The 13,796-nt window shown below is 47.9% G+C and overlaps 1 protein-coding gene across 1 annotated transcript in view; it reads left to right on the plus strand.

Moving 5' to 3' along the window:
• Positions 1 to 13,796, plus strand: part of wdr54 (WD repeat domain 54) — a 107,369-nt gene that overhangs the window by 25,305 nt on the left and 68,268 nt on the right. Inside the window, exons 4-5 of the mRNA XM_067978499.1 lie at positions 1,254 to 1,320; positions 2,223 to 2,279. Coding sequence (XP_067834600.1) covers positions 1,254 to 1,320; positions 2,223 to 2,279 — 124 coding nt within the window. The remainder of the gene's footprint in view (positions 1 to 1,253; positions 1,321 to 2,222; positions 2,280 to 13,796) is intronic.

The raw sequence follows: 13,796 nt of genomic DNA on the forward strand, positions 1-13,796 counted from the left end.
CCATAAACATGGAGACATTCAGACCAGTCCTTGAATCACATCAAAGACCTATCATTGATAAGACAATGCAGGCCTGCTGACTAAGCAAACATATGGCCGAGCAGGAGGGCCAGGCCACCTGTATCATAGAGTCATAGAGTAGAGTCATAGAGTTATACAGCACGGATAGAGGCCCTTCGGCCCATCGTGTCCGCGCCGGCCATCAGCCCTGTCTACTCTAATCCCATATTCCAGCATTTGGTCCGTAGCCTTGTATGCTATGGCATTTCAAGTGCTCATCCAAATGCTTCTTGAATGTTGTGAGGGTTCCTGCCTCCACAACCCTTTCAGGCAGTGAGTTCCAGACTCCAACCACCCTCTGGGTGAAAAAGTTCTTTCTCAAATCCCCTCTAAACCTCCCGCCTTTTACCTTGAATCTATGTCCCCTTGTTATAGAACCCTCAACGAAGGGAAAAAGCTCCTTAGTATCCATCCTATCTGTGCCCCTCATAATTTTGTACACCTCAATCATGTCCCCCCTCAGCCTCCTCTGCTCCAAGGAAAACAAACCCAATCTTCCCAGTCTCTCTTCATAGCTGAAGCGCTCCAGCCCTGGTAACATCCTGGTGAATCTCCTCTGCACCCTCTCCAAAGCGATCACATCCTTCCTGTAGTGTGGCGACCAGAACTGCACACAGTACTCCAGCTGTGGCCTAACCAGTGTTTTATACAGCTCCATCATAACCTCCTTGCTCTTATATTCTATGCCTCGGCTAATAAAGGCAAGTATCCCATATATGCCTTCTTTACCACCTTATCTACCTGTTCCGCCGCCTTCAGGGATCTGTGAACTTGCACACCAAGATCCCTCTGACCCTCTGTCTTGCCTAGGGTCCTCCCATTCATTGTGTATTCCCTTGCCTTGTTAGTCCCTCCAAAGTGCATCACCTCGCACTTTTCCGGGTTAAATTCCATTTGCCACTGTTCCGCCCATCTGACCAACCCATCTATATCGTCCTGCAGACTGAGGCTATCCTCCTCGCTATTTACCACCCTACCAATCTTTGTATCATCAGTTACTAACTAATTAACCCTTTCTAACCATTTGCATTCTGCTTCTTTGCCACGTAGGCATTTTAATATTTTACCGAAAACTGACCACGTAGGGATTCTCACTGTGATCATGCAAGTATTTGAATTGGTTCTCAGTCTACTGGTTAAAGGAGAGGCGTGTAATTGTGTTTCCAACACTGTCACTGTGTGTGTCCTTACAGATGTATGAATCAGATGGCTCCATCATGGTATACTGGCACGCACTGGATACCCCAGAAGCACAAACAGGTACCAGCTTTATGTGAGACACTCTGGAAGGTTTTGTTGACAGTTTTGCTGGAGCAGGATACAGTTCTCACAGAGGGAAGGAGGACACCTCTCAGCCATGGGTCGAATTATTTTGACCAGCTGAACGTTGAGATTGAGTGTAAACATGCCTATGCCATTTGAAGGGGCACTAGTACTGACCATGGCAGAGCTGAAATACCCATCCCTGTAAATGTGTCAGCCATGGCTCAGTGTGTAGCATTCCCTCCTCGAAGTCAGAAGGTCATGGGTTCAAGCCCCACTCCAGAGACTTGAGTCCATAAACTAGGCTAACACTCCAGCACAGTATGGAGGGAGTGCTGCACTGTTGGAGGTGCCGTCCCTCACGTGGATGTAAAAGATCCCACGGCACTCTTCAAAGAAAAGCAGGGGAGTTCTCCCCAGTGTCCGGGACAATATTGATCCCTCAACCAATATTACTAAAACAGATAATCTGGTCATTATCACATTACTGATTGTGGGGCCTTGCTGTGCGCAAATTGGCTGCCGCGTTTCCTACATTACAACAGTGACTACACTTCAAAAAGTACTTAATTGGCTGTAAAGCACTTTGGGACGTCCTGAGGCCGTGAAAGGCGCTTATATAAATTCAAGTCTTTCTTTTTTTTTCTTTTACTGGCCTTAGTTGAAGTTTTTATTCGGTATCCTCTTTGTGCCACATTCAGCGAGTGATGGCGACTTTGTAGTTGGGATGTAAATAAAAATATGAACTACCTGAAGGGTTTGCATTCACTGAGTGGGTTTGAGATGTTGTTGTGTGATCAAATGGGGGACAGGCTTGTGGGGCCCCAATTGCCAGTTCCTGTCCCCAGACATTCTGCTGGAGAAGAATCCCATTTTTCCCCTTTATTTTCCTTTCCTAGCGGAGGCTGTGTTTGCCCGAGGGATTGCAGCAACAAGGAGCCAATACATCTGTGTGGGTAAGTACTGTTCCCAGAATTACACAGAAATTACAACATAGGAAACAGGCCATTCGGCCCAACCAGTCCATGCTGTAGTCCTAATCACAGGTTCCCATTTCCTTCACCCAACTATCTAACCTATTCTTAAATCTTGACGTAGTCTCTGCTTCAGTCACTAGCTCCGGTCGTGCATTCCACAGCCTCACAACCGTCTGGTGTAAAAAAGTTTCTCCTGTTCTCTTACATCTAATCTTGTATCTATTTCTCTTTATTCTCGATCCCTCAACCACTGGAAATAATCTGTTTCTCTCTACTCTGACCCATCACTTCTATCAAATCACCTCATAATTTCCTCTGTTTGAATGAAAACTGCCCCAATTTTTCCAAATCTCTCTTCATATTTTTATTTCCTCATACCCGGTAGCATCTGAGTGAATCTGTGCTATTCCCCCTCTGTTGCCTCAACATCCTTTCTATAGTATGGAGCCCACAACTGAACACAGTCTTACCAAGGTGGTGGCTGAGGCCAATTCTCCATGTCATATGGCACAGACGGGCGTTGAATATATAACCTTCTCCATGGTCTTTTGAACCTGTCGCATCTGCTCTGTTAATTCAGTCAAATTCGGGTACAAGCCTTGAGCTGTACCAGACTGAGATCAATTGAGACAATCCTTGGCAAAATGTCCCCCTTTTCCACAATCAGAACATTTTTCCCCGTTGCCTTGCCCTTTTCCCATAGCTGCAGTATATTTCTTAAAGGGCCCCTAATTTTTCCAAGCTACCTCCTGCGATTCAGTGACTGTGCTCACTGAACCCTTTCCCCCACTTACTTTCTGATTTTCCTACTTTAAAACCATCTTGTGAATCTGTGTAATTCGTATCCTGTGGATCAAATCCTTTCAGCGGCTGCCTGGAGGTATGGAAACGAGTGACTATTCAGAGTTTTTAGTCACCGAATTGCATGTGCCCCATTGTTGGCCCAAGTTTGGTTGTTCCTCACCAGCCCTGGTCTGCACACCCTATCCTAGTATTGCCATAAGTGGGCCGCATAGACGAGGAGGTTCTCATCTGGCAACTGTCTACGTTTAGTCAATATTATAGCTTGATTCCCTCTATTAAACTCTATGGTTTGCAGAACCTCCTCCTGCAAGTCAATGACAAATTCCTCTCCCTGTATCTCGTCTCTTCACTGGGCACTGTAAATGTTGGGCTCCAATGTCCATTAAAGCATCCACACGTTCTCCGCCTGCCCATGCAACGTCTCTGAAATATTTTATAACGTGTCCCTTCCCATCAGATTTAAGTATCTTTGCTGCCATGTCTTGCAGCCATGGTAGGTATATGGTACAATGAATCGGGAGACCAGATGAGTGTTACTGTTGTTTGAACCTATAGTATATTTGTCATGCGTGGTGGGACACATTTCCCCTCCCGGTCCCTGATCTTTACAATGGTATTGAAACATAAGATTCTGAGGGGGCTTGACAGGGTAAATGCTGGGAGGATGTTTCCCCTCATGGGGGAATCTAGAACTAGGGGGCATAGTCTCAGAATAAGGGGTCGCCCATTTAAGATGGAGATGAGGAGAAATTTCTTCCCTCAGAAGGTTGTGAACCTTTGGAATTCTTTGCCCCAAAGAACGGTAGAGGCTGAGTCATTGAATATATTCAAGACTGAGTTAGACAAATTTTTGATCAGCAAGGGAGTCAAAGGATATGGGGAACCTGCGGGAAACTGGAGTTGAGGCCAGAATCAGATCAGCCATGATCGCATTGAATGGCGGAGCAGGCTCGGAGGGCCAAATGTCTGACTCCTGCTCCTATCTCTCATGTTACATAAGAAGATAAGAAATAGGAGCAGGAGTAGGCCATCTGGCCCCTCGAGCCTGCTCCGCCATTCAACAAGATCATGGCTGATCTACTACCTCAATGCCATTTTCCTGCACCATCCCCACATCCCTTGATGCCTTTAATATCTAGAAATCTATCAATATCTCTTTTGAATGTACTCAATGACTGAGCCTTCACAGCCGTTTGGGGTAGAGAATTCCAAAGATTCACCATCCTCTGAGTGAAGAAATTTCTCCTCATCTCAGTCTGAAATGGCCTACCCCTTATTCTGAGACTGTGACCCCTGGTTCTAGATTCCCAAGCCAGGGGAAACATCCTCCCTGCATCTACCCTGTTGAGTCCTGTAAGAATTTTGTATGTTTCAATGATATCGCCTCTCATTCTTGATACTGAATCAGTTTATACCCCTGAGGGGCAAGAACTCTACTTGCCAAAAAAAACAGCCATGGACAACTAAAGAAGTAAGGGACAGTATAAGACATAAGGAAAGGACATACAAAAAGGCAAAAAATGGCACAGATCCTGGTGAATGGGTAAGATACAAAGATCAATAAAAGGTCACAAAACAGATAGTAAGAGCTACAATAAGAGAGTATGAAAAGAAACTTGCAAGGGATATCAAAACCAATATGAAGAACTTTTATAGTTATATTAGGAAAAAGAGGGTGGTCAGGAGCAGTGTTGGCCCCTTAAAAACTGAAAGTGGGGATATTGTCATTGACAATGGTGAAATGGCAGACATGTTGAATAATTACTTTGCATCAGTATTTACAGTCGAAAAAGAGGATAGCATGCCGGAAATCCCAAGAAAACTAATATTGAATCGGGGACAGGGACTTGATAAAATTAACATAAGTAAAACAACAGTAATGAAGAAAATAACAGCATGAAAGAGTGACAAATCGCCAGGACCAGATGGTTTCCATCCCAGGGTTTTAAAGGAAGTAGGTGAGTACATTGCAGATGCCCTAACTATAATCTTTCAAAGTTCTCTAGATTCAGGAACTGTCCCTCTCGATTGGAAAATTGCAGATGTCACTCCACTTTTTAAGAAAGGAGAGAGAGGGAAACCAGGGAATTATGGACCAGTTGTTGTGGGGAAAATGCTGGAGTCTATAATTAAGGATAGGGTGACTGAACACCTCGAGAATTTTCAGTTAATCAGAGAGAGCCAGCATGGATTTGTGAAAGGTAGGTCGTGCCTGACAAATCTGATTGAATTTTTTGAAGAGGTGACTAAAGTAGTGGACAGGGGAATGTCAATGGATGTTATTTATATGGACTTCCAGAAGGCATTTGATAAGGTCCCACATAAAAGACTGTTAGCTAAGATAGAAGCCCATGGAATCGAGGGAAAAGTACGGACTTGGTTCGGAAGTTGGCTGAGCGAAAGGCGACAGAGAGTAGGGATAATGGGTAGGTACTCACATTGGCAGGATGTGACTAGTGGAGTCCTGCAGAGATCTGTCTTGGGGCCTCAATTATTCACAATTAACGACTTAGATGAAGGCATAGAAAGTCTTATATCTACGTTTGCCGATGATATAATGATTGGTGGCATTGTAAGCAGTGTAGATGAAAACATAAAATTACAAAGCGATATTGATAGATTAAGTGAATGGGCAAAACTGTGGCAAATGGAGTTCAATGTCGACAAATGTGAGGTCATCCACTTTGGATCAAAAAAGGATAGAACAAGGTACTTTCTAATTGGTAAAAAGTTAAAAAGAGTGGATGTCCAAAGGGACTTAGGGGTTCAGGTACAAAGATCATTGAAGTGTCATGAACAGGTGCAGAAAATAATCAAGAAGGCAAATGGAATGCTGGCCTTTATATCTAGAGGACTAGAGTACAAGGGGGCAGAACTTATGCTGCAGCTATACAAAACCCTGGTTAGACCACACCTGGAGTACTGTGAGCAGTTCTGGGCACCGCACCTTCGGAAGGACATATTGGCCTTGGAGGGAGTGCAGCGTAGGTTTACTAGAATTATACCCGGACTTCAAGGGTTAAGTTACGAGGAGAGATTACACAAATTGGGGTTGTATTCTCTCGAGTTTCGAAGGTTAAGGGGTGATCTGATCGAAGTTTATAAGATATTAAGGGGAACAGATAGGGTGGATAGAGAGAAACTATTTCCGCTGGTTGGGGATTCTAGGAGTAGGGGGCACAGTCTAAAAATTAGAGCCAGACCTTTCAGGAGCGAGATTAGAAAACATTTCTACACGCAAAGGGTGGTAGAAATTTGGAACTCTCTTCCGCAAATGGCAATTGATGCTTGCTCAATTGGTAAATTTAAACCTTTTTTTTTATTCATTCATGGGATGTGGCGAGGCCGGCATTTATTGCCCATCCCTAATTGCCCTTGAGAAGGTGGTGGTGAGCCGCCTTCTTGAACCGCTGCAGTCCGTGTGGTGAAGGTTCTCTCACTGCTGTTAGGAAGGGAGTTCCAGGATTTTGACCCAGCGACGATGAAGGAACGGCGATATATTTCCAAGTCGGGATGGTGTGTGACTTGGAAGGGAACGTGCAGGTGGTATTGTTCCCATGTACCTGCTGCTCTTGTCCTTCTAGGTGGTAGAGGTTGCGGGTTTGGGAGGTGCTGTCGAAGAAGCCTTGGCGAATTGCTGCAGTGCATTCTGTGAATGGTACACACTGCAGCCACAGCGCGCTGGTGGTGAAGGGAGTGAATGTTTAGGGTGGTGGATGGGGTGCCAATCAAGCGGGCTGCTTTGTCCTGGATAGTGTCGAGCTTTTTGAGTGTTGTTGGAGCTGCACTCATCCAAGCAAGTGGAGAGTATTCTATCACACTCCTGACTTGTGCCTTGTAGATGGTGGAAAGGCTTTGGGGAGTCAGGAGGTGAGTCACTCGCCGCAGAATACCCAGCCTCTGACCTGCTCTCGTAGCCACAGTATTTATATGGCTGGTCCAGTTAAGTTTCTGGTCATTGGTGACCCCAGGATGTTGATGGTGGGGGATTCGGTGATGGTAATGCCGTTGAATGTCAAGAGGAGGTGGTTAGACTCTCTCTTGTTGGAGATGGTCATTGCCTGGCACTTATCTGGCGCGAATGTTACTTGCCACTTATGAGCCCAAGCCTGGATGTTCTTCAGGTCTTGCTGCATGCGGGCTCGGACTGCTTCATTATTTGAGTGGTTGCGAATGGAACTGAACACTGTGCAGTCATCAGCGAACATCCCATTTCTGACCTTATGATGGAGGGAAGGTCATTGATGAAGCAGCTGAAGATGGTTGGGCCTAGGACACTGCCCGAAGGAACTCCTGCAACAGTGCCCTGGGGCTGAGATGATTGGCCTCCAACAACCACTACCATCTTCCTTTGTGCGAGGTATGACTCCAGCCACTGGAGAGTTTTCCCATGATTCCCATTGACTTCAATTTTACTCAGTCAAATGCTGCCTTGATGTCAATCTGGAATTCAGCTCTTTTGTCCATGTTTGGACCAAGGCTGTAATGAGGTCTGGAGCCGAGTGGTCCTGGCGGAACCCAAACTGAGCATCGGAGAGTATGTTATTGGTGAGTAAGTGCCGCTTGATAGCACTGTCGACGACACCTTCCATCACTTTGCTGATGATTGAGAGTAGACTGATGAGGTGGTAATTGGCCGGATTGGATTTGTCCTGCTTTTTGTGGACAGGACATAACTGGGCAATTTTCCACATTGTTGGGTAGATGCCAGTGTTGTAGCTGTACTGGAACAGCTTGGCTAGAGGCGCAGCTAGTTCTGGAGCACAAGCCTTCAGCACTACAGCTGGGATGTTGTCGGGGCCCATAGCCTTCGTTGTATCCAGTGCACTCAGCCGTTTCTTGATCTCACGTGGAGTGAATCGAATTGGCTGAAGACTGGCTTCTGTGATGGTGGGGATATCGGGAGGAGGCTGAGATGGATCATCCACTCGGCACTTCTGGCTGAAGACGGTTGCAAACGCTTCAGCCTTGTCTTTTGCACTCGCGTGCTAGACTCCGCCATCGTTGAGGATGGGGATGTTTCCAGAGCCTCCTCCTCCCGTTAGTTGTTTAATTGTCCACCACCATTCACGACTGGATGTGGCAGGACTGCAGAGCTTTGATCTGATCCGTTGGTTGTGGAATCGCTTAGCTCTATCAATGTTGCTTCCGCTGTTTAGCACGCATGTCCTGAGTTCTGGCTTTACCAGGTTGGCACCTCATTTTTAGGTACGCCTGTTGCTGCTCCTGGCATGCTCTTCTACACTCCTCATTGAACCAGGGTTGATCCCCTGGCTTGTTGGTAATGGTAGAGTGAGGAATATGCCGGGCCATGAGGTTACAGATTGTGCTGGAATACAATTCTGCTGCTGCTGATGGCCCACAGTGCCTCATAGATGCCCAGTTTTGAGCTGCTAGATCTGTTCTGAATCTATCCCATTTAGCACGGTGGTAGTGCCACACAACACATTGGATGGTGTCCTCAGTGCGAAGATGGGACTTCGTCTCCACGAGGACTGTGCGGTGGTCACTCCTACCAATACTGTCACGGACAGATGCATCTGCGACAGGTAGATTGGTGAGGACGAGGTCAAGTAAGTTTTTCCCTCGTGTTGGTTCGCTCACCACCTGCCGCAGCCCCAGTCTGGCAGCTATGTCCTTCAGGACTCGGCCAGCTCGGTCAGTCGTGGTGCTACCGAGCCACTCTTGGCGATGGACATTGAAATGGTGGAGGAGGCTCGAGGGGCAGAATGGCCTACTCCTGTTCCTACATTCCTATGTTCCTATGTTCTAAACTCTAGAGAATATAGGCCTCGTCTGCTCAATCGCTCCTAATACGACAATCCCGCCATCCCAGGAATCAGTCTGGTGAACCTTCGTTGCACTCCCTCTATGGCATGTATATCCTTTCTTCGGTAAGGATACCAAAATTGTACACAATACTCCAGGTGCAGTCTCACCAAGGCCCTATATAATTGCAGTAAGACATCTTTACTCCTGTACTCAAATCCTCTTGTAATAAAGGCCAACATACCATTTGCCTTCCTAATTGCATGCTGCACTTGCATGTTAGCTTTCAGTGAATCATGTACAAGGACACCAGGTCCCTTTGAACATCAACATTTCCCAATATCTTACCATTTAAAAAATACTCTGCATTTCTGTTTTTCCTACCAAAGTGGATAACTTCACATTTTTCCACATTATATTCCATCTGCCATGTTCTTGCCCACTCACTTAGCCTTGCTATATGCCCTTGAAGCCTCTTTGCATCCTCCTCACAACTCACATTCCCACCTAGTTTTGTGTCATCAGCAATGTTGGAAATATTACATTTGGTCCCTCATCCAAATCATTGATATATATTGTGAATAGCTGGTGCCCAAGCACTGATCCCTGCGGTACCCCACTAGTCACTGCCTGCCCCTGGAAAAGACCCGTTTATTCCTCCTCTCTTTTCTGTCTGTTAACCAATTCTCAATCCATGCCAGTATATTACTCCCAATTCCATGTGCTCTAACTTTGTTCACCAACGTCCTGTGTGGGACCTTATTGAGAGCCTTCTGAAAATCCAAATACACCACATCCACTGGTTCCCCCTTATCTATTCTACTAGTTACATCCTCAAAAAACTCCAATAGGTTTGTCAAACATGATTTCCCTTTCATAAATCCATGTTGACTCTGTCAAATCTTACTGTTATTTTCGAAGTGTCCTGTTATCACATCTTTTATAATAGATTCTAGCATTTTCCCTACTACTGATATCAGGCTAACAGGTCTGTAGTTCCCTGTTTTCTCTCTCCCTCCTTTCTTAAATAGTGGGGTTACATTTGCCACCCTCCAATCTGCAGGAACCATTCCAGAATCTAGAATTTTGGAAGAGACAACCAGTGCATCCACTATCTCTAGAGCCACCTCTTTCAAAACCCTGGGATGTAGATCATCAGGTCCTTGGGATTTATCGACTTTCAGTCCCATTAATTTCTCTAATACTATTTTTTTACTATACTAATTTCTTTCAGTTCCTCATTCTCGCCAGACCCTTGGTTTTCTAGTATTTAGAAGCATAGAAACATAGAAAATAGGAGCAGGAGTAGGCCATTCGGCCCTTTGAGCCTGCTCCGCCATTCAATATGATCATGGCTGATCCTCTATCTCAATACCATATTCCCGCTCTCTCCCCATACCCCTTGATGCCATTTGCGTCTAGAAATCTATCTAGCTCCTTCTCAAATATATTCAGTGACTTGGCCTCCACAGCCTTCTGTGAAGACAGACACAAAGGGCTCAATTTTCGCAATCATGAGCTGGTGCGTTCGTGGCGGGGGGGCTGCGAAAATCGGGGATTCCCGGGGCGGGTCTGGAGCCCGGCTCCAACCCGCCCACTTCCGGGTTCCCCAGTGACGCACTGACATGTGCGCGCAGCCCCCGCATGTGGGACTCCCACCGGCAATTAAAACCGGCGGGGTGAGACTTAAAGTACTTAAACAGGTACTTCAGGTCGTTTACAGACCTGATTGACCTGATATTTTAGGAGGGGTGGGATTTTGCAATGATCTGAGACTGTTTCCCGTACTGGGGGAAACATTCCCAGTTCAAATGGACGTGTTGCAGCCATCAGCCTGTGGCAGCTGCAAAGGTCCATTTGACAGGTCGGGGGGAGGGGGAGACCCTCACTCATTGCAGGAGGCCACTCTGTCACTTTGGACAAAGTTTGGCCTCCATCACCCTCCTCAACAATAAGATTCACAAACTTGCACACTTACCCCGGTGTGCGGACACATGTACCTACCTTGCTGACCCCCTCAAACGTACATCTTCCGGATGGGGGCCGCTGTAGTTGCAGTCATGACCTTCTCGGAGGGCGAACAGCATCATCAGCCTCGCCATCCACGCCGTCCACCTCTGACACGTGGAGCTCCACAACACAGTGCTGTGACACATCCACCTGTACAGCAGGAGGGAGAGCAACCGCAGAGAGAGATGCGTCGCAGAGGGCACTACCCTCGCCACAGGGTCCACAGACCGAGGCTCAGCTTCCTGGACCTCTCTGAGCAGCAGTGCACACGGAGGCTCAGAGTCACTCGACATGTTGTCGTGGACATCTGCAGCCTCCTTCATGCCGAGCTGCTCCCGGCTGGCCCGAGCACCATCTTCTTACCTGTCGCTGTCAAAGTCACCACTGCCCTCAACAACTTTTCCTTCGCATCCTTCCAGGGTGCCACTGGGGACATTGCCGACGTCTCTGTCGTCTGCACAAAAGAGCCCTGCAAATACACCTACACCCACTCTGCAGTGATCCAATGGGTGGCATCAAGTGTGCGTGTTCATGGTGAACCCCATGAAAAGGACCTATTCCACAAGCCAGTCAAGAATGGGAAAGACGTGGCAGTAGTGGTGATAATAATAGGATTTATTCTGCATGTGGTAGAAGACAAATATAAATAAAAAACATGACAAATCGTCAGACACCCTTGTGCATTCTCTTTGTGCTCACAAAATCTTCGCCTTGCTTTTACGGGAACCCCTACGTGGTGCTACCCCTGTGGCTTCAGCAGAGGTAGTGGCAGGTTGCTCTTGTCCATGCCCTGACCAATTAGATGCTCTGCGCGGATGCCCTCTGAGTTTCGGTGCCCGTGAGGGCCCCTCCAAAGACTGCTCCACCTGCACCTGTGCAGGGGCAGACTGGTTGAGAGGGGGGCAACGGGTGAGACGTGGGAGTGCTTTGAGTGGCGTCCCCACTTCCTTGTTTCCTTTCACCATCATCCCTCTCCTGGCCCAGGCCCACATCACTCCTTCCACCCTGCTGGACGACAGTTTGGAGGGCTTGTGTGAGGCCTTGGACGGCCATCTGTAAAGTATCTGTCAGCCTGTTTAAGGCGGCAGAATGTTGCTCACCCTGAATCCAAACGGCCGTTGTCAGGGCCTGAATGGACTCATTGATGAGCTGTGCTTGATGCTCGATGGAGGCTAGCCTTCCCTCCACGCAGACATTCCTGCATCTACCCGCGACACTATCGCAGCCATGCCTTAACGTCCCTGCAACACGATCTTGGAGATACCCTCCTGTACCTGTGCCACCATTCCCCTCATGCAGGAGTTGGACTCCTCCATCCTCTGCGCGATTCTGGAGAGTGTGCGTGGCACCTGTTCCAGTGCCTTGGCAACGTGCTGCTGCCCCTCGATGACTCTCCTTTTCACGGCTGGCCCCCAGGGTTCAGCATCTGGGTCCAGCTGAGCAGAGCCTTGAGAAGAGTGCTCCCACCGACGTGGACTCTCCACGGCTGCCCCTGCCACTAGTGTCTGCTTGTGCTCACGTGTGTGGTGACTCACTATGTGCAAGCCCAACTAAGTGAGGACGGGGACCCACCGAGGTGTGTGTATCTGCGCTGGTGGATGCATGGCTCAGATGTGACGATGGACCCTCAGAGGCCGGCAGGTCCTCTGAGGAATCGAACCTCCACGGTCATGGCGCTCGCAGATGGCCCTGCAAGAGAACAGAAAGCAATATTAGGCATGTGGACAGATGTTGAGGTGCTGCAGATGCCAAGTGATGCTAAGATCATTCGCTCTCATGAGTGCTGAGTGTTAGATTTCTGTCACCGGCCGCTTGTGCAATCCCAGCCTCGGCATCCGCCACAGACAGGCACTCCAGCGTGCGGCTGATCTCGAATGCCTGCTGCTCTGTGTCCGTTAGTGCCACCTGGTGTGGCGGGCCCGCTCCGGTCCTTGCCCTCTCCCGGGCGTTCTGGCATCTCTTCTCCTATCAAGGCAAAACACAGAGGCGTGGTTGAGTGATGGTTGCATGGTGACCCGCTGGATGCATTGGTGTGGGTGGGGTTGAGCATGAGGGAGATGCATAGGAGAGTGCGTGAGCAACATAGCCATGATATTGTATGAGGATTGGGTTGCGTGGTAGTGTTCAAATGGGGACGGGGCGGTGAGTACGTGCAGGGAAGGTGAGGATGATAGTCATAGAGTCATACAGCACGGATAGAGGCCCTTCGGCCCATCGTGTCCGCGCCGGCCATCAGCCCTGTCTACTCTAATCCCATATTCCAGCATTTGGTCCGTAGCCTTGTATGCTATGGCATTTCAAGTGCTCATCCAAATGCTTCTTGAATGTTGTGAGGGTTCCTGCCTCCACAACCCTTTCCAACAGTGAGTTCCAGACTCCAACCACCCTCTGGGTGAAAAAGTTCTTTCTCAAATCCCCTCTAAACCTCCCGCCTTTTACCTTGAATCTATGTCCCCTTGTTATAGAACCCTCAACGAAGGGAAAAAGCTCCTTAGTATCCATCCTATCTGTGCCCCTCATAATTTTGTACACCTCAATCATGTCCCCCCTCAGCCTCCTCTGCTCCAAGGAAAACAAACCCAATCTTCCCAGTCTCTCTTCATAGCTGAAGCGCTCCAGCCCTGGTAACATCCTGGTGAATCTCCTCTGCACCCTCTCCAAAGCGATCACATCCTTCCTGTAGTGTGGTGACCAGAACTGCACACAGTACTCCAGCTGTGGCCTAACCAGTGTTTTATACAGCTCCATCATAACCTCCTTGCTCTTATATTCTATGCCTCGGCTAATAAAGGCAAGTATCCCATATGCCTTCTTTACCACCTTATCTACCTGTTCCGCCGCCTTCAGGGATCTGTGAACTTGCACACCAAGATCCCTCTGTCTTGCCTAGGGTCCTCCCATTGATAGTGTATT

Source organism: Heptranchias perlo, unplaced genomic scaffold (assembly GCF_035084215.1).
Source record: "Heptranchias perlo isolate sHepPer1 unplaced genomic scaffold, sHepPer1.hap1 HAP1_SCAFFOLD_303, whole genome shotgun sequence".
Lineage (NCBI taxonomy): Eukaryota > Metazoa > Chordata > Chondrichthyes > Hexanchiformes > Hexanchidae > Heptranchias > Heptranchias perlo.